The following is a 20297-nucleotide window of genomic DNA, read 5'->3' as shown; positions in this document are numbered from 1 at the left end:
CACCCCAGCCCCAGATGCCCACCCGGGGCAAGAGCACACTCACCAGAACTCCCCATCATCCTGCACAGTCACACCCATTTTTTCGCGCTCACTCTTGCTCACTTTCTGCCACTCCTCCGAGCTGGAATGTGGACATGGGGAGGGAAGGGGGGGGCGTAAGAGGAGAGACCCCACCAGGGCCACCCTGGCAAGGGAGAGGAGGCATGAGGGCCAGCTCAGCACCAGGCCTCCATCAGTGTGGGTGTAGTTGGGGGCACCAGGGCCAGGCCCAGCCCCTCTCCAAAAAGCCTGTCTGCCACTTGCACAGGTAACCATGGGCTGCCTCCCTGCCAGGGGCCGGAGGTCTGAGAACAAAGCCACAGGCGGGGGGCAAGGGCAGAATGACCCTCAGGGGAGGGGGCTCCCTCACTGGGGGCCTGGCTCTGCTCCTGTCCTAGCTTCACCAGGACCATAAGCTGAACACAGAGCAGTCACCCCCATTCTAACCCCTGGTGGCCTCCCTCCCTGCTTTCTTCCCCACTCACCACCAGGCGGGGCTCTCTGTCCCCTACCGGAATCGGCCTATCCCCACCTCCAGGTCCTTGCCCTGCAGAATCCACCCTCCACCCCTCCACACACACGCCCGCTGCAGGGCAAGTCTACTGTCATCCTCCTCCCAAATCCTTCAAGGTCCAGCCACCACCTCCAGGGAGCCCACCTTTGTCCTTGCCCAAGCTCTCACACGGGGGCCCACCCAGCCAGGGTCTGTCCTGTGCCCACACTCGCATCCCTGGGCCTCACGTGTCACTCCAGGGCCCGTTCCATTCCCGCTCGCCCCAGGGGTTACGCAGGCGGATCATGTCCAGCTTCTCCGACTTGAAGAAGGCCAGCAGGCCATGGCCCAGGCGCACCTTGCGCACGTCAGTGATGGCATACGCATGGCCCTTCACCAGGCCACACGCCAGGCGGGCCTCCATGTCTGCTGCTGTCACTGCCTGCAGGAGGACACAGTTGCCCAGACAGGCAGAGCCCGGTCAGGCTCCCGTGGGAGGGGCAGGGGTGGGGGTGGGGAGTGTGCCTACACCGCCCCCTATAGGACGGGGAAGGCATGGCAGCCCCACGCAAAGCAGAGGCAGTGGTTAGGGACTGAGCTCAGTGTTCGCAAAGCCCCCAGGGAGCAGCAGTGTGGGGTCGAGGAAGGGACCTAAAGTGGGGTTGGCCCAGGGGTGTTTTGGAGTTCACTGGCACTGGCTCAACTGTGCAACTGTTAAAACATTAGCTTGAAATCAACACGCTGGGAGTATTTACACCACAGAAATCAGCAAATGCTACAAATCAGGGCTTTTCATTTTTCCAGAGGGCTGGTCTATCAACACCCCGTTGGTGTCTGCACTGAGCCCCAACTTCCCCACCTGAAATAGGAGCAGTCAATGAAGTAAGACAATCCTCTGGAAGCACTCGGGACTGTGCCAGCCGCAGGGGGTCGCTCCCCCCTTCCGGTCACCTTGTAGCTTGTGATGCCTCAAACCCCGACAAAGGGGACCCTCACAGGCACAGACACCCATTGCCCCAGTACAAGATGCCCATAAAAGGGGGGGATGCTGGTCAAACCGGAAAGCATTTCATACCATAGAGGTTAGAGCTGCACCCCCCAACGGCTCCCCTCAGGCTGAGGGTGCAGATTTAGGAGCCAGTCTGAGCCGGGGCTCTGCCGGGGACACCACAGCCAGCTCCCACTCCAGGAAGGGTTGGCAAAGGGGAGGGCTGCTTCTGTGTTCTCACCTTGATGGAGGCACTGATGAGGCCTCCCCGGCTGTGCACCTTCAACACACGCTCAAAGAGCTGGTTCCTCTTGGCCTCATCATTGGCGAAGCCGCCCTCAGTCAGGTCAATGGGCTCGGAAACGCCTCCTGTGAAGTCCACCAACGCATCCGCCGTGTTGCCTCCATCCAGGGCCTGGTAACAGCCCGCCAGCCTGGGGAGCAATGTGGAAAGAATTGCCAGCTCACGCTCCCCAGCCAGTCGCAATCCCTCACCTTACAGGGGAGATTTTGGGGACTCAGAGAGGTCAAGCACACTGCTAAGGTCACACAGCAGGTCATAGCAGAGCCAACACTAGAATCCATGTCTCTAGGCCAATGCTTGTACCACTGAACCACACCATTTTATCACCCCAATTCCCCTTCGCCCTAGCAGCCTGTCCTCAAAATTAGCTGTCCAGAAATCAAGCAATTCTTCTCAAAAGCGTTAAAAGCGCATGTATTTTTTCAAACGTCAATTATAAAGAATTCACATTATTTATAACAATAGAAACCCAGAGAGCACCTAAATGTCTAACAACAAGGAATTGACTTTAGAAATTAACGCTGCATCTGTGCTCTGGGACATGAGACGGCCACTGAATGAAGCTTCCTATGGCAGGAAAATGCTAGTGCTCGCTTGGTACGTTTGAAAAAACAATACAGCTGGATTCCAGTGATGTTTAAAATGGATGCGGGGCGCCTGGACGGCCCAGTTGGTTGAGCATCCGACTCGGTTTCGGCTCAGGTGATGATCTCGGGGTTGTGTGATCATGCCCGGTGTCAGGCTCCGTGCTCGGTGGGGAGTCTGCTTCAAGATTCTCTCCCTCTCCCTGCCCCTGCCCTGTCACACACACTCTGTCTCCCTCTCTCTCTCTCTCTCCCTAAAGATAAATAAATAAACCTTTTGAAAAAAACAAAAAATAAAAGTATGCAATAAAAAAAAAAAAAAAACATTAAGGGGGGCGCCTGGGTGTCTCAATCAGTTCAGTGTCTGCCTTTGGCTCAGGTCATGATCCCATGGATCAAGCCTGCTCAGCGGGGAGTCTGCTTGTCCTTCTCCCTCTCCCGCTCCCCCCACCTGTGCACACTGGCACGCACGCTCTCTTTCTCTCTCTCTCAAATAAAATCTTTTTAAAAATTAAAAATAAATAAATAAATAAATAAATAAATAATCACAGGAAGCCCCACATTGGGTGTAGAGATGACTAGTAAATAACCAAAGATAAAGAATACAAAATACTAAGCATCAACTATGTGCAACCTACCAGGTGCTAGGGGCACAACTGTGGCTTCTTCTATGAATGTTAGGAAAAGGCTGGGGGTCTTAAAGGCAGTGAAGGTGAACGTCAGCAGCAGAATGGGATATGTAATAGAACAGATTACATACATTGAAAATCTACACCTATCTATGAAAATCTCCGCTGATCTATCTTTTGCAGTGTTCTACAAAACAGCAACACAGGTTTTGCGAGGTAACCTACGAACAAAAAGAGCCATCAAAGATGTTAGAAGAGTTGCTAAGTGGTGGGGGGGGGGGGTGGAGAGGAGACAGGGAGCACAAGGGAGGGAGACAGGAGTGGGGGGCGGGGCCTTGGAGGGGAGGGGAGGGAAGGTTCCGGAAGAGGAGCAGCCTGCTTAACGCAGGTGGCCCCAAACAGAGAAGGGGAGTAGAGAGGCCTGGAAGAATATGCAGGAGTACAGGCGACTTTTATTACCTTCTTCCTGGGTTTCTACATTTTCTGGATTTGCTATAACAGACACGCATTCATTTTACAATTTTAAAAGTAAATAAAGGAAAAAGCAAGCAAGCGTAAATAGTGCAGCTGCTGTGGAACACAGGCCGGTGGCCACTCAAAAATTTAAACATAGAACTGCCATAAGATCCAGCAATTCACTCCCAGGTATATATTCCAAAGAACTAAGAGCAGAGACTCAAACGGATACTTGCACACCAAGGTTCACAGCAGTACATTCGCCATAGCCCAAGGTGGAAACGACCCAAGTCCATCGACAGATGAATGGAGAAACAAAATGTGGCATATCCATGCAATGGAATTCTGTGCCGCTCTAGACAAGAAGGACACGCTGACATGCTACAACATAAATCAGCACCAAGAACATCACGCTACGAGAAAGAAGCCAGACACGAAAGGGGAAATACTGTACGATTCCACTTATATGATCGAGCTGGGACAGGCAGATGCATAGAGACCAGAGCAGAAGGGGCTACTGGGGGGCTCTCCTGGAAAGGGAGAGGGGCCTGCAGCTGGGACCGGGGAGACTCAGTGACCACCAGGGGGCGAGTTTTGCTTTCTTTGGACTGAAAACGGAATCTGTCAATGTTGTGTTTTCTTGAATTTGTTTTTGATGTTGAAAGTTGGTGTCTTTTGTTTTCCTTTCTCTCTCTCTCTCTCTCTCTCTCTCACACACACACACACACACATACACACACAGTCCAAGGAAAGCAACAGATGGGCCTGGGAAGCGGAACCAGGGAGAGGTTCCCACGGAGCTGGTGGGCTGGGCTCCAACCCCACTGGCCCTCCTGCCCCAGGTCTGCCCCTGACCTGCAGGGGCCTGAGCAGGTCACTCTGCCCCAAAGCCCTCCACAGTTCAGCAAACCCTTGCTCGGGCCCGTGCTGGGGACCCAGGGCCCGACACAGAGCAGGAGGAGGGGTCGGTGGAGACAGAACAGATGGACAGTCAGTCAGGTAGAGATGGATGAGTGGACGAAGGGGAGCCCAACGGGCAGGGAGGGTCCACCCTTCACAACCAGCCCAGGCTCTGAGATACCACATCCCAGCCAGGCTGCCAGGGAGGGCTTGGCAGCTTGGATCTGTGGGAAAAAACCAGCGACCCGGATGTGAGTGCTGGCTCTGCCCACTCAGGTAGAACAAGGAGAAACCATTCCTGTCTGTGTGGGTTGGTTTTAAGAACGGGACACCAGGTACCAGACTATCAGTCCAGGTCCCCCCCCACCACGCCCTGGGTGGGTTCCCAGGCTCCGAGCACGCTGTGTGACTCGGAAGAGCCCCTCGCCTCTCTGAGCCGGGAGCGCTGGCTGCAGGAGCAGCTGCAAGGAGCCGGCCCCCCGCCCCCACCCGCTGGCCCACCACCGGCACCTACTTGGCATAGGCCTTCTCCACCAGGGCACACCAGAACTCGTTGCGGGAGCTGGAGTGGCAGTAGATGAGCTGGTTGTTGACTGTGGGCAGCCGGTCATCAATGACCACATCCACCCACTCCCCAAAGCGCCAGAAGTGGAAGTGGAAGATGCCCGCATAGGCGCTGGGTTTCTCGGGCTCCCATTCCTGCTCCTTCCAGTCTGGGATGACCTGGGTGGGAGGCGACAGGACAGGTACACAGTGAGGGTCACACCCGGCTTCCCGAGCACACGGGGGCGCCTGCCTCCAGGGGACCAGAACGGAAAGGAGTACTGGGCTCCACCCCCATCGCTGCCATGAATGAGCGCGGGACTAGGGCGCGCGCTGCTCCTCTCTGGGCCTCAGCTTCCCTCCTCTGCAGTGGTTAGGCGTAGGCTCTGGCCAACTGTCCCTCTAAGGCTCTCTGAGCCTCCCGCCCCCTTCCTCGGGCCTCCCTCTGCATCTTCGCATTCCTCCCAGGTCCCATCTGGCGCATGGTGCTGCCGCCACCCAGTCCAGCCCGAGTCCGAAGCTGGTAGCCACACCGGCCCCTCCCTCTCCCTCGCCCCATCCCATCAGGCCCATCTGAGCTCCTGCATTCTGCTAAAATCCATCTCCTGGCTGTCGCCTGGCACCAGCCTGGGCGGCCCCCACCTCCTGGCCCCAGAACACTGTGACAGCATCGGCCGCCACACGTGCCCTCTCCCCACACAGCAGCACAGTGATCTTTCCAATCATGTCACTTCCCTGGGAAGTGAGTCCAGACCCTTAATGTGCGCTGCCCCGCCACCAACTGCCAGGACAGCTTTTCTACCTCCCTCGGCCCCCGCTCCCTGCTCTGGGCTCTTTCTCCGCTCAAGAACTTTTTGCACCTGCTCTTCCTTCTCCTCTTTTTTTTTTTTTTAATAAATTTTTATTGTTATGTTAATCACCGTACATTACATCATTAGTTTTCGATGTAGTGTTCCATGATTCATTGTTTGCCTATAACACCCAGTGTTCCATTGAATACGTGCCCTCTTGAATACCCATCACCAGGCTAACCCATGCCCCCACCCCCCTCCCCTCTAGAACCCTCAGTTTGTTTTCCAGAGTCCATCGTCTCTCATGGTTCGTCTTCCTTCTCCTCTTCATCCAGCTGATTCTCACTTGCCCTTTAGGGTCCACCTCCTCCTCCAGGAAGCCCTCCTTGACTCTTCAGACCAGGCCAGGACCCCCATCTGTCCGACTCACGGCCCCTGGCACTTCTCGGGGACCATTACCGCAATATAATTAAACAAGTGTGTGTCACTCAGTTCAATTCTGTTATTATCACTGGAACGTTAGCTCTCTGAGGTCAGGGATACATCGGGCCTGGTCATTGCTGTATGCCTGGCACCTAGTCCAGGGCCTGGCCCAGAGAGGATGCTCGATAAACAGGTGTTAAAATTCACAAGCATTGATTTTTACATATTATTTTATGGAACATCTGGGACAGGCCAGGTGCCATGCCTATAACCGCCAGGGCTTATCTCAGTTTAATTCGCACAATAACCCTGTGCATAGATTACTATCATCCATCCCTCCTTTACAGCTAAATACCCCTAAAGCTCAGAGAGGGCAAGCAAATTGCCCAGGGTCACACGGCTAGAAAACACACACTGTGGAGTCAGGCAGACCTGGGTTTGAAGCCAGAATTCAGACTTGTGACCTGCAGACCGCTCCGTACTGGGCCTGTGCTGACACTTAGGACCCAGGTGAATCAGCCACGGTCCCTGCCCCCAGGAAATCCCTAGTCTGGTTCAAGAGGCAAATGCTGAGGCTGACATGGGGAGCATGGGGAGTGTGGAGAGAAGGGAGCGGTGAGCCCGACCTGCAGGGCCAGCAGCCGCTTCCTGGCAGGTGTCCTGAGAGCTGGCCGTGGGCGTCCCCCAAGCAGACTAGGCAAATCTGGGCAGCAGGAGGCGGGCAGACAAGGGAAAGCCCCTCACCCTAGAGTCAGGGTGACTTGCTGGCCCTCCCCAGCCTGGGAGCAAGGGAGGGCTGACCCCACTGGGACCATGGACAGCTCCTTCTGGAAGAAAACCGCCCTCAGGGATGGGGGTGGGTACCCAGGCATCCAGGCGGAAGAGCCAGAGATGCATCAGGAGGCCGTAAATCCCAAAGCCCAGACCAGCCTGCGCAAGATACTTCAGCCAAAAGCCATTCCCCAATCCCCACACTCATTAAGAAGGCTTCTTTTGTTTACACACTTGCTACCATCAACAGGGACGTTGGGCAAAGAAAAATGGTCCCTGTGAGACACTGGAGACCAAGCAAATGAAAATGCCAAGCACGGTGAGAGGGGCCACAGTGCCAGTAGCGGGGCCTGCCTGTGGCCAGGCACAGACCAGGCTCTTCGCTCGGCCGCCCCTGACCATTCCCACCACCTTTCGGGGCAATACTGTAGGAAGTTGCGGGCCCGATGTTGCCCATGAGGACCGGTGAGCAAGGTAGGATTCACACTCAAGGCTTCAGGGCCCAGCACACCATCTGGAACCCAGCAAGGATTCAATACTGCCTGGTGGTCCCTTGTCAGTTAATTCTGTGTCCTTTCGAAAATCTCCCGGGCCAGTCTCTGCCCTAGCCCCCAGAATCGCCTCCCACTTTGCTTTCAGGACAGAAAGCTGTATCAAAAATGGGGCACATGCACGGTGGCTTATCATCCCCACTGCACAGATGGGAAGGCTGAGGAACGAGGAGCTGCCCAAGGGCACGGAAGGATAGGGAGTCTGAACCTGAGCACACTGGCCTAGCCAGCGTACCCTCCTCCACTCCTTCCTGCTCTGAAAGCTCTGGACCGCACGGGGACTGGGGATGGAGGAAGAGGAGCCCTCACAGCGTGCCGGGATGTATTGCTGGGGAGGCAGGGGGATCACTAGCCAAACCCGGCGTTTGGCCCTGTGCCCTCTTTGGCTCAGAAAGCAGCCAATGAGGCTCTAAGGCCTGGAGATCCTGAGTCAGGGAATCCCTGTGGGCCCCAGTTTCCCCTCCTACAACATGGCCAGTGGGCCCAGCATGGCCAGCTTCTTATCCCACACCCCCTCTACTACCAGCAGGGTCCTGAGCGAGAAGGAAGACACAGTCCAGGAAGGTGTGCTCACACAGGCACACAAACTCAAACCTTCCCACACCACGTTCAATCGTACCAGGAATCAAGGCAGCAACCAAGGACCTTCGGGCCACATCAAAGGATTCCAGAACCAACCTAAAGAGGCTCCCACTGGCCAAAGATGGGCGAAGCTCAGCTTTGTAATATATGCAGTGACCCGAAGGGGCACCAGCACCCCAACGTTCATAGCAGCAATGTCCACAATAGCCAAACTGGAAAGAACCAAGGTGTCTATCAACAGGTGAATGGATAAAGAAGATGTGATATATATATACAATGGAATATTACTCAGCCATCAAAAAGGATGAATCTTTACCATTTGCATCGATGTGGATGGACCTGGAGGGTATTATGCTAAGTGAACAAGTCATTCAGAGAAGGACAGTTATCATATGGTTTCACTCATATGTGGAATATAAGAAACAGCTCAGGGGATCATAGGGGAAGGGAGAGAAAACTGAATGGGAAGTCATCAGAGAGGGAGAAAACCAAGGGAAACTCTTAACTCTAGGAAACAAACTGAGGGTTGAAGGAGAGGTGGGTGGGGGGATGGGGTAACTGGGTGATGGGCATTAAAGAGGGCACGTGATGTGATGAGCACCGGGTGTTATCCGCAACTGATGAATTACTGAACTCTACATTTGAAACTAATGGTATAAATAAAATTTAAGCAGAAATTGGAAACCAAAACTCCTCCTGGGCATTTGATGCAATGAGGGAATTATCGTGAAATGTGAAATTATTTTAGTTGTGTTACAGGGTTGTGGTTACAGAGTTTTGTTTCTGTTTTGCTTTTGATGACCCCTTATTCTCCAGAAATGCATCAGAAATATTTACAGATGAAATGACACGTTGCCTGGAGGGCGGGGGGTGGGGTGGAATAAGAGGAAACAAGCCTGGCCGAGAGTTGACAGTTGTTGAGGCAGAGGGAGGGGTACAAGGGAGTGCATTAAGCCATCTCTCTCCCCCCCATGTTGTCTCCAGTTGAAACGCCACGGCCCATCCCCACGGCCCCCAGCTCCCTGGCCCCGCGTTCACAGCCCTGAGGCTCTGCGGACCCTCTCGGCCTCACCCTCGAACGCTGCCTCCCACCTTGGGCCCCATGCAAATCTGCACCCCTGGCTCCCTCTCCGGTACCGTCCCCTTCCTTGTCCCTCAGGGGCGAGCTGAGCAGCAGCTTCTGGGCTCTCCAGGTCTGGAGCTCCCCGGGACAGCCCCTCCCCCAGGCTCTTTCCCTGATCACTGAGCAGAGCTTCTGAAGGGCGGGGCTGAGCCCACTCTCAGGCCCAGATCCCACCCTCCCCCACCCCACCCTCTAATCATGGGAGGCCAGCTCCACAGCCAGACAAGTCTTTCTGGAAGAAAAGTCTCCAAGTGCCAGCCGCAGCAGGGCCCTGTCTGGCCGGTGACCTTGCAGCCACTCCTGGACCCGTGTCCAACCACACTGCATAGCCCGGACTTAGCTTCCAACCGGCCGCTGCTCAGCGTCGGCATCCGCCGCCCCTACTCCAGGGCTGCCGGGAGACCCGGGATGGACAGGGGCCTCGGGGTGCCGCCTTAACCATGGAGGGCTGTGCACCTGTGAGGGGTCATCCCGCTGGGGAACGCAGTTCAAGCGCGTGCACCCGCACAACAGTCTGCAAACCTTGGGGCTGGTGGGGGGCTCAGGTGACCTGGTCAGCCTCCCTCCTGGGGGAAAACCTCAACAACAGCCCCCCATGCAGATGGAAAAAGAGAGGCCTGAGGGGTCGACACACTTACTTAGGCTGAGCTGGCAGCCAGGCAAGGATTGTGCGGGATTTGGAGGCCCTCCCCCGACAGCATCCACTGCAGAATCAGCCCAGAACGCTCAGGCGATGCGGGCGCCATGGGGCCCTGGTGCCTGGAACGCTCCTGGCTCAAATCCTCCTGGGACTCTGGGCCAGTGGGACACGCCTGTGTGAGTGTGCAAGTGGGTGTCAGTGCACGTGGGTGTGCGTGTGCACACGGATGTCATGTGTGAGTATCAGTGTGTGTGCAGGTGTGGCACAGGGAAGGAGCTTTTCACTGATTTCTGCCCAGGAGCCCAGAGGGCCAGCTGGGGGCATTTCTGCAAAAGGGCCAGCAGGGCTGCGGGCTGAAGGGCTGCAGGGGTTACCCAAGTCAGGTGGGTGAGTCCCCAAACTAGAGGGTCCCTGGTTCCAAGTATCTGAAGTTCCTCAGTTCTCAGCTTCTGATTCCAAGAGTCTCAAATTCCTGGGTTTCAGATGCCATGACGGGAAGAGGCCAGGAAGCTTGGGCCCCCCACGCCCTCGGGAGTGCAGAGCCCCGTCGCTCACCACCCGGAGAGAGGATGTGATGCACCTGCAGGGGCCTGGGGATTCCTGTCCACGGGGCACAGCCAGATGCTCAGACCCGCGTGGGACCCCAGGCTTGGGGCAGGCCCCCTCCTGCTGGGCTGCCCAGCTACACCGTGGGGGCTAAAGATCCCCTCAGCGGGGCCATTCTGAGCCCAGTGATTATGGCGGAGGAGAATGCATGCCCTCTCGTCCACTCTCCAACCAGAGCCGGGCCCCCGCCCGTCGCTCCGGCCCACCCTGCCCGCTCCCAGAAGCACTGGGCTGCTATGCCACCTCAGGCAACTCACTTCACCTCTCTGAACCCTGCGCTGCTGCTCTGTAAATCGGTGCTGCGGACACTCCTCTCAGAATAACTGAAAAGTAAGACCATGCGTCTACAGCGACCGCGAGAGTCACAATGAGCAAATGGAGAGAGGGTGCCGTGTGCCAGCTCCTGAGGCCCTGAGTGTTTCACTAACACTAACTCATGTAAGCTTCACCTGGGCCCTACAAGGAGGCACCATCATTAGCCCCTGCCAACAGGCCCAGGGAGGCTGCCTAGGGTCACATCGGTGGCCAGTGGCGGGCCCCTCAGCACGGCACCCACTGCCTCAGTGGGAGGCAGAAGCTCAGGAGACGACAGGTCTCTTCACTCTATGGTTCCTTGTGGGTTCCATGGAAAATGGGTCTTCATTTCCCACTCCCGGCACCCCCCGGCCAGTCTCGGCTGTAGAGCCAGGGAGGAGCGCAGGGGTGGAAGGGCTGGGCTCTGTTGCCCCCACCCCTTCCAAAGGCATCTTCAGGAGTGGATGGAGGCCGGGGCTGGAAGGGCAGGGCTTGCGGAAGGGAAACAAGGTGACCGCAGCTGCTCCGGGTAGGGCTCAGGGTGGAGGCCGGGGAAAGGGAGACCTGGCTTCGTGGAGCATTTCGAAGCAAGGGTCATTCCCAAGCAAAACCCCAAGTGTGGCCCCTGAAGCAGGACCTGACCTCGGTCACTGGGAAGAAGCTGGCCTCACCCAGGCCTGGGCCCTCAGGAGGGGTGGGGCACTGCCCCTTGTCCACCCCACGGGGCCGCAGACCCAGAGCCTGGTCCACACACATACCCCTCCTTTGGCCCCTCCAGGCCTTCTGTGACTTCAGGCAGATGGCCTCACTCTCTGGGCCTCTTCGTCTCTGTCCAAAAACTGTGTGAGCTCCAGAGAGATGACAAGGGGAAAGAGCTCTAGAAAAGGGCGAAGTGGGGCACTAAGGTGATGTTAAGGTGATGTGGTGACATCAGTCTTATCTGGTCAGCAGGGAGCTGCCTGAGGACGTGCATTAAACTGGTGACAGAGGCTGAGTGAAACCTGGACATGGGCCTAACCCCACCCCACCCCAACTGTGCCACCCCCCATCCCATCTGCCCACTGCCCAGCCGCCCTACAAGTCGGGGGAAGACTGGAGATTGTGCATGGCTTGGACCAGACGGCACCTCCCTGTGGCCTCAGCATGGCCCCACACTCCGGACAGAGGCTGGTCTGGGGGCCACGGGGGAAAAACTGTCAGGGGTGTTAGTACCCGGCTGGGTGTCAGGAGACCTGGTTCTAAACCCCATCCTGATGTCTGACCTTGGGCCAGTCCCTGGACTGCTCGAGGCCTCATCTCTGAAAGCAGCAGGAGGAGGTGAAGGGAATGTGGGAGAAGGGCCCGGGAGGGGATGCTCAGGGCTCTGAGGGGCTGGAGAGGGCTGTCAGAGCTCCTGAAGGGGCAGGGGTGGCTCGCGGTGAGACACTGCACACCACGAGGTGGGGACACAGAGGCTTTATTAGGGACACACAGTGCATGGGGGGGATGTGGGTACAGGCAGTCTGCACCAAGAGGGTCCCCCGAGCTGCAGGGGGAGGCCAAGCAGAGAGGCGAAGGGCAAAGCCATCTCCAGGAGTCTGGACACCCCTAGCTGTCAACAGAGAAGATGGGCGGGCAAGCCCAGCCAGGAATAGGCCCGAGAGCGGAGAGTCAGAAAGGACCACAGCCAATCCCCACCTAAAGGATCCCAACTCCAACACCCCACTCCTGTTTGCATGCCTCCAGAGTGGGAGCTCACCCTCCCAGCAGCCCCAACCACTGAGGATGGCTCTCGCCCTCTGTCTCTCGGTGCGTCTGTTCGCAGGGCCCCACGGCCCTCAGTGGCTCTGCTTCGTGAGGAAAATGTCATGGGCCTGTTCCTGACAGCAAAGGAAAAAAACAGGGCTGGCCTGGAGACAGGCACTTCCTGAGGTGCCCCCTGGGCCTGTGCCTTTCCTGCCCAGGGACCTGGAAAAAACCTGACATCCCAGCAGGGACACCTGAGGCCCCAAACAATCTAATGTCTCCAGCTCCAGGGCTCTGGACCCCTCTACCCTGCTTCCCCCAGGCAGAGGGAAACCCCTTCACTATGCTGTTCCCTGCTTCACGGTATGAACCTCAAAGGCTCTCAGCTCAGGAGGCCCCCCTCCCCAAGGTCATCCTGACCAATCCCCTGCTAAGGGCCACCCATGAGCCAGCTGGGCGATACATAATAGATCATCTAAAATCAGACTTGCTCGCAGGGCAGGTACAGACTCTGGAACACAACCACATGAATATTGCACGCTCTCTCTCAATATATATGCACAGGTATAGACAGATGCATCTCTATGTAACTTTTTCATCTGTCTCGTCCCTGGCACTTCTCCCTCCTGGAGTCCTTCTCAGAGGAGCAAGAATGGGCAAGCACAGCCTCGAGCCTGTCAGCCGCTCCCCACTGCCCCAAATCAGCCCCCACGGCAATGCTGCCTGAAGTCCTGAGGCCCCTGAGGCGTCATGGGACCGTGCCAGGCCCGGGCCAGGAGCAGTACCTTCCTGGGTCCTCAGGCTCACTGTGCACCTCTGGACTTCAGCGAAGGGCACTGCAGCCAGGAGGGCAGCAAAGGCTTGCGGATTCCCCAGGGGGGCTGCTCCGTCGTCTGTCTCTCCGTCTCCCAAGGAAGCCCAATGGCTGGCACTTTGGATCTCTCTTTCTTGGTGTCTGTCTGTCTCTCTCGTTCTCTCTGAGTCGCTCTCCGGACAACGAAGTAGAGAGAGGGCAGATGCCCTAGGCCCCGACCGGGCCTCCATGGTCTCCAGCAGAAGCAGCAGCAGTCGGGTCAGCTTCCAGACTATAGGGCCTCTGCATCTTCCTCCCAGGAGCAGGAGCGCCAGCACCCGGGAAAGGAGAGGAGGAAGGACACAGGCTCAGGGGGTCCCGGGCAAGCTGAGTACAGGCCAGCAGCTAGAAGAATGTCCTCAAACACACGCCTCGGGGAAGGGGGCACGGGCAGGGGATGGGGCGGGCAGGCATGGGGAGGGGGTGGCAGCCAGGAGCTGCCCTCAGAGCTGGTTAAAGACCACGGAGGCCTTGAGGTCGGCAGGCTCCAGGCCCTCGCCGAAGGTGATGAGGAAGTACATGACCTTGCGGATCTTGGCCAGATCCGACAGGCGCTCCCCGAACTCCAGGGCATCGGCCTCGTTCCAATCCATGGTGTCCGAGTCCTCCCTGCGCCAGAAGATGGCAGCGGGGTCCAGCAGCTGGCGCGTCATGAGGTTGGTGAGGTCCGGCGTCCAGTTCTGGGAGGTGCCCGTGATGGTGACCTTGCCCGGCTTGTCCAGCACCACGTCCCAGCGCTCGAACTGCAGCTTCTGCTGCCGGACGAAGTCCAGGCGGTACACGGCCTCGGCGGGCCACAGCAGCTTCTCGCCGTCCTGGCGCTTCTCCCCGCGCTTCTTCAGGCTCTCCAGGCGCAGCCGCATCTGCTTGGTCAGGTCCTGGTCCAGGACCAAGGGCATGCTGAGCTGCGGCTGCTTCGGCCCGTCCTCCGCCATGCCCGGGTGCTGCCGCCGCTGTTGCTTGCACGGCTGCCTAGGAGCCCGGTGTGCTGGGGCCTCGCCGCCAGGGCCAGAGGGGCCTCCCCCGCCCCTCCCCGCACCGAGGATGCCCCGCCTCCCCTTCGGCCCTCCCCCGACCCCTCCCCTCCTTGCCCTGCCCAGTCCTCAAACGGGGGTGGGAGGCCCCCAATGCCTCCTCTCTTCTCCTCCAAGAGGCAGTCATGAAGGCACGGCGCGCGGGAGGGAGGACTACGGGCTCCTCGGGGACCAGGCTGCTGATGTCAACGGCTGTGGTAACCACCCTGACTTACCTGACGACCTGACGACCTGACGACCCACCGGAAAGGCTTGTTTGTGAAGAAGGGAGGCTGCATCGGGCAGTGAGAAGGGGAGGGGGGTGGGGAGCAGGCACTCACTGGAGAGACTGGAAGACCCCCTGGTGGGCGAGCAGGGGGGACAAGGAACGAGGGAGCCTGCTGATCGGAGATGTGCAGTCACCCCAGCCAGAGCCTGCAGCCACCTCGCCTTCACCTCAGCCTCACCCCCGCACACTCAACCGCCAAGGCCTTCGCTCTGCCTCCCAGGGACCCTGGGAGCCCTCCCGCCCAGCCCCACTGCCAGGACTGGCCTGGCCTGGCCACCACCACCTCTCACCTAAACGAGCGCAAACTTTAGACCTCGTCAGAATCCCCTGCAGGGCAGGACTTAGAACACGATCGCTGGGCTCCACCCCCAGCGCTTCTGATTTAATAGGGCTGACGCGGCCGGGGCATCTGCACTTCTACCAGCCTCCCAGGGGATGCTGACGCTGCCGGCCCGGGGCCTGTGAGAATCACTGACCTGCAGGACTCCTGCCCGCTGGCCCTGCCTCAACACGCCCGGGTCTCCTCCCACTAAAATCCCAGCACTTATTCCACCCACATCAAGCCTCAGTTTCCCCCAGGAGACTTGAGGCTGAGGAAGAATCTGACAGATGTCTGCATCTGCAGTGCCTGAGGCAGAACCAGGCGGCTCGGCTAGTATATTCCAGTAAATGGAAGAACTGGACTATGTGAGTATATCTGGGCGTGGGAGGGGAGAGGGGAAGCTGCCATGACACGCCACACACAGAAAAGAGGACAGAGGCACAGGCCAAAGTGTAACAACTGAAAACAATCTGAAGGGTCTAGTGGACCACAAGCACAGTAACTGCTAGATGGAGGCTAAATCAGTCAGTGAGATCTTGGCTACCTGATCAGCAGGGGGTCACCAATGGGGACAGAACATGTGAGCAGATAATATCTCAAGCTCTGAGGTCCGGGGGTCGCTGGTGGCAATCCCCCAAGGGCATTCGAGAGGATGCGAGATGTCTAACTGCCTGACCCTCCCAGAACCTTTCACTCTGCGGCTGCAGAGAGGGAACAACACAGCTGAGGAATTACTGCTAAGTGAAGCTGGCACCTAGAACAGAGCTTGCCACATAGGAGGCCCTCAGAAGATGCTTGTTGGATGAATGGATGAATGAATGAATGGCACTGAGAAGAGAGCTGATGTGATAGGGCCCAAGGCCAAGGACAACCAGAGGAAGACGTGCAGATGGGCAGAGTACACAGACACTGACTGAAGCCAAAACGAGGTTTAGGGGCAGGTGTGTGTCGAAGTGCACGATGAGGGACACGCCTGGAGGGTGAGGCCAACGAGACTGGTCCTTCGGCGGAACACCTGCGGGAAGGGCAGATGTAGGCGTGGGCTGTGGCCGCCATGGAGGCAGGAGGCCGAGGCGGCTGACGGTAAAGGCTGATGGGGCCGCAAACAGGAACTGAGGCCAGGATGATGAGGGCAGGGTGTCAGCCACATGGGCGCGGTAATCCCTGGGACACAGCAGCACTTGGGTGGAAAAGGCCGGGAAATTAGAGGTGCCAAGCCCCTGGTGCCCGGTGGGAGATGGTCCACAGGGTTTGGCAACAAGGTGGGCAGGGCTGTGGGGCGTGGGGAGCCAACAACAGCATTAGCCTGTAGGGGCTTCCAAGGGGAGAGTTCGTTCTGGAAGCAGCACTGAGGAAAGAGAGAACGCCCACCCCATCTCCAGACCCGCAGGACGCTGACGGACGTGTTCGGTTTCTACTCGTCGGGAGACCCAAGGGCTGCACGCCCCTGAGGAGAGCCTGGGCTCAGCCTGGGCTGGCTGCCAACCTGCAGGAGGAGGCTGAGGGTGGAAGGCGTCCGGGGCGTGGGCCTCAGACAGGCAGGGCAGGAGAGGCCCGAGTGGGAAGGGGGGAGAGGAAGGGGGCAGGAGGCTGCAGGTGGGGCTGGGCCCAGTGCCACCCATAGCTCTCTGCTCGGCCACCAGACACCTTGGGAAGACCCACTAAAGCCTGGCGTAGGAATGAACAGAGGAGAAGAGCAGGTTCCAAACTTGCATATGTGATTGCAAAACTGTGTACTGAAAAGCAAAACAAACGCCTCTTTAACCCCAACTGGAGAAACAGTCTAGAAGGAAACATAGCAAACCCTAACACTGGTTCTTTCTGGCTAAAGCAAGCCTTCAGCAACATAGTACTTACGCACATCTTCAGCCCCGGTGTCTGGAATGGTGTGGGGCACAGCTGGTGCTCAGTTACCAGGGCCGAATGAACTCTGGAGCTCACGGGCATGAGCCGCACAGATAACAGGGGCGGGGGAGTATTTTAAATGGAACTGAGTCCTGCCACCACGTGCCTCCCCCGGCCGCGCCCCAGGACCGGCCACCCCCCAACACTCCCTCTCAGACAGCCAGGCACTCACTTCCACGCAGCTTTCCTCCTCTGGCCAGGGGCACCTGAGGCTCGGAGCAGGGATCGGGCCTGCCCCCACGCCAGGGCCTGCACCGGGCTCCGGGGGAGGTGAGCGCCCAGAATGAACCAGGCCTGATGGCAAATGCTCCACCCCTCTGTCATATCCTGATTGCTGGTCCACAAAACCCGGTCACCTGAAGTCCACCGTCCTGCCCTCACAGAGTGGACAGCTGAGGTGGGGAGACCATAATGCCCCTACCAGGGATCCCACAGGAGGGGGAGGCCCACTGCCAAGAGGTGTCTCGTAGAAGGGACAGGTGGGAACCCAGAGGTGGGGAGGGAGGGGATTTAACACGGGTATATTGCCACTAAATGCCACAGGCTTACCCTCCCCTACCCCAGGCTCCGTTCATCCTCCTACAACTCTGGGGACTAGAAAGGTCAGGTTTACACCAAGGCCCAGAGAAGGAATCTTCCCTGCCCAGTGTCACACAACAACAAGGGACCCAGCCAGCATCCAACCCAGGTCTGGCTGGTTTCAAATCCTGTGCCCATCGGCCCCAGGCTGCATCAAGAGGTAAAGGGGTGGCTTCCTGGAGGAGGGGGGTATTGCGTGTTGAGGGCGTGGTGTACCAGCATTCTGAGGCTCAGTATCCCCAGAGTGAAGTGGTTGGGGGGCACGGGGGTGCAGCTCAGGCTGAGCACCCCTGTTCCATGGAGAAAACAGGACCGGGGCAGGGGAGGCCCTGCAGGGCAACGGGCCCTAAAGCGAGGGCTGACAACAAACAGGGCCCAGTCAACAGGGACAGGAAGGGAGGTAAGGCACAGTAATAAGCTCCCCAGGGCCCCCTACCTCCTTCTAGGGCCCAGGAGTTGTCACCACAGAAGCACCAGGAGGCAGAGTGCAATTAGCCAAGAGCACCTTGCTCTGCTCCAGCCTCCCGGGGACCCAAGCTCCTGGAGATCAGCCTCCGGGCCCTTGAAGCCTCCAGACCAGCCAGGCCAGGTGCCCTGTTACCCTGCAGGCAGAAGCTTCGGCCCAGAGACAAACAAACACAGACCCGCCACAGCATCAATGACAGTCCTCCTGTCTGCGGGTCCTGAGCCCCTTCTTCCACTCACTAGAGGGGGGACTGGGGCACCGCCGAAGGCCAGGCCCAGCACAGGACACACAGCAGGCGGAGCCTCCTCCCTACAAATGATCAGCGAGCCCGTTCCCCGGGAGGGGACACGGTGGGCCAGGCTCTGGCCCCGCTGAAGGCCCCAGGAGGCATAGGGTAGGAGGGCCGGCCGTGGGGCTGCTGCCCAGCAGCCCGGTCCAACAGTTTGGGGAGGGGTTCTGTTCTCAAAACTTTCTTGAGCCTTCTCTGGGCCAGGATCCTGCTGGGCTCAGTGGGAAGGCATAGTTGGGCCAGCTTTGCCCACGGGGAGCTCACCTCAAGAAGGGAGACCACAGGTAAACAGGATTATAGGGCAGGGTGGGAAGCAGAGGGCCAGCCCCACAGGATCCCTGAGTGCCACCGTCAGCCCCAGACTGAGCCCTGACTTAGCTGCGGACGGGCTCAGAGGCCAGGGGACCTAGTTCTGGGTCCAGAGAAGAAGCCTGGAACCTGGAGGCAGGGGGGTGAGGACAGAGAATAGGCATCCAGAAAACAGCACTGGGCCCCAACCCTCTCTGGTCCTTGAGGCCCATGAGTGAAATGATCCCACATGTGGCTCTCTGAGCCCCTTCCAGCTTGGACATCCTACACCCCCCCCATCTACAGGCCGCAGCAGTGACCTTTGCTAGGGCCCTCCAGCACCTGTGTCCCCACAGGACCAACAGGAGCCAGATCCCAGGGATACCCACCCTGGGGTGGCTTTGAAAGGTCACACCCCCATTCAGAAGACATGAGAGAGTAGGACACCTAACACAGTCCCAGCCCCAGCTAAGGGCACAGCTCCCTCTGATGGCTGACGGGCGCTCCCTGCTTGCCTGGGAATACCCACTATGTCCTATGAATATTAATTATCAAAACACGGGTAATGCAGCCACCATTGACTGGGCACGGCACTGCACAGGCCCTTTGAGAACAGTGTCTTGTTTTACCCTAACAAGCTCCCTGAGAGGGAGCTACCCGCATATCCTGGTTTTTTGGATGAGTGAACGGAGCTAATCATAAAGCTACCAAACGGCGAGGCAAAGGCTTCAACCTAAGCCGTAAGGCTGACATGCCCAGAGCTTGTAAGCCCCGCTGCTAGCTCCTCAGGGGAAAGGCAGGAAGGGCAGGGATGCGCAGGGGACTGGTATCTGCTAGCACAGGAACCCAGCATGCAGTCCTGATGGATTACTCTATAGAGACCAGCAGCCCAGCCTCTACCCCAGCCTCTACCCCAGCCTCCCCGCTTCCCCAGGAAGGGAGCTCTCCGTGTGGGATTAAAGGGCTGCACTGCCGAGTGCCGCCACAAGAGGGCGGAGTGTCACGACCGGAGCCAGTTCTTTCCACCCTAAGCCCTTGGCGCTGGTCCAAAACATCAGCACTTGGAACCACAAATCATGAAACAAAACCAGCAGGACTACTCCCGCTGAACAAGTGAAAAAACTGAGTCCAAGACGAGGACAAGGACTGGCTACGTCTCTACAGCAGGTACTGGCAGGGGGCCTCCTGAGCCCAGTTAGTGGGCTCTTCACACTGCACCTGATTCAGGCAGCTTCCACATTTCACAGGTACAGATTCTGCCAGGTGGTTCCAGGGACACCGTGGGCCCCCAGTGTCCAGGTGGGGACACATGAGAATGCCCTCGGGAGCTACAGAGATTCCCAGCACCCGGCCCCAGAGAGCCTAAGCCGGCAGGTGAGGGGACAGCAATTCTGCTGCTCAGCCAATGCTGGGAGCCGTGGTGTCACCCCACCCCGCACAGGTTTTCATAAAGTCAGGCTGCACCTCCCCCTGTCCGGCAGCGAGGGCCCCACCCCAGGCCTCACCTTCTGCCACAGTGACTCCCGGGAGGCGAGCGACGAGCAGGCCGCCACAAACCAGCAGTTGCCCACTTGGCCCTGGTGCAGGTCATGGGAGCTGATGCCGTCCACAAAGAGGCGGGGGTCCTCACATATGTCCTGCGGAGAAGCCAAGCGGAGACCTCACTGTCAGCGTGGAGATTTGCCCGCCTCCCCTTGCAGACTGGGGGCCCCGTGTGGCCGGTCGGTTTCTCCAAATCCAGCTCCCCCCAGGTGCTGCCTGGGATGCCCTTCTCCCTTCCCCTGGGCTGAAAAAGTCTGCCCTTCAGGGCCAGAGGTTCGATGATGAAAAGATGCTGTGGAAGGACTTAGG

At 58.2% G+C, this 20297-nt stretch overlaps 2 protein-coding genes across 7 annotated transcripts in view; both read right to left on the bottom strand.

Annotated features, from left to right (window-relative positions):
- The window catches only part of CAPN5 (calpain 5), a 51211-nt gene that overhangs the window by 7800 nt on the left and 23114 nt on the right, over positions 1 to 20297 (bottom strand). For all 6 annotated transcript variants that reach the window (XM_073879765.1, XM_073879761.1, XM_025848429.2 and 3 more), the window contains 5 exons: positions 19952 to 20083; positions 4908 to 5116; positions 1762 to 1954; positions 781 to 974; positions 44 to 121 (listed from right to left, as the gene is read on the bottom strand). In XM_073879765.1, coding sequence (XP_073735866.1) covers positions 44 to 121; positions 781 to 974; positions 1762 to 1954; positions 4908 to 5116; positions 19952 to 20083 — 806 coding nt within the window. The remainder of the gene's footprint in view (positions 1 to 43; positions 122 to 780; positions 975 to 1761; positions 1955 to 4907; positions 5117 to 19951; positions 20084 to 20297) is intronic.
- On the bottom strand, positions 13361 to 14589 carry OMP (olfactory marker protein). The gene is made up of 2 exons (XM_025848430.2): positions 14545 to 14589; positions 13361 to 14267 (listed from the first exon to the last, which is right to left on the bottom strand). Exon 2 carries the CDS (start codon positions 14228 to 14230, stop codon positions 13739 to 13741), a length of 492 nt encoding a protein of 163 aa, XP_025704215.1. The 5' UTR covers positions 14231 to 14267; positions 14545 to 14589; the 3' UTR covers positions 13361 to 13738.

The sequence above is a fragment of the Callorhinus ursinus genome, unplaced genomic scaffold (assembly GCF_003265705.2).
Source record: "Callorhinus ursinus isolate GAN/ISIS: 27379988/994484 unplaced genomic scaffold, GSC_fseal_2.0 scaffold35, whole genome shotgun sequence".
Taxonomy (NCBI): Eukaryota; Metazoa; Chordata; class Mammalia; order Carnivora; family Otariidae; genus Callorhinus; species Callorhinus ursinus.
The sequence above is the reverse complement of the archived record's forward strand: the minus strand, read 5'-3'. Positions and strand labels throughout refer to the sequence as shown.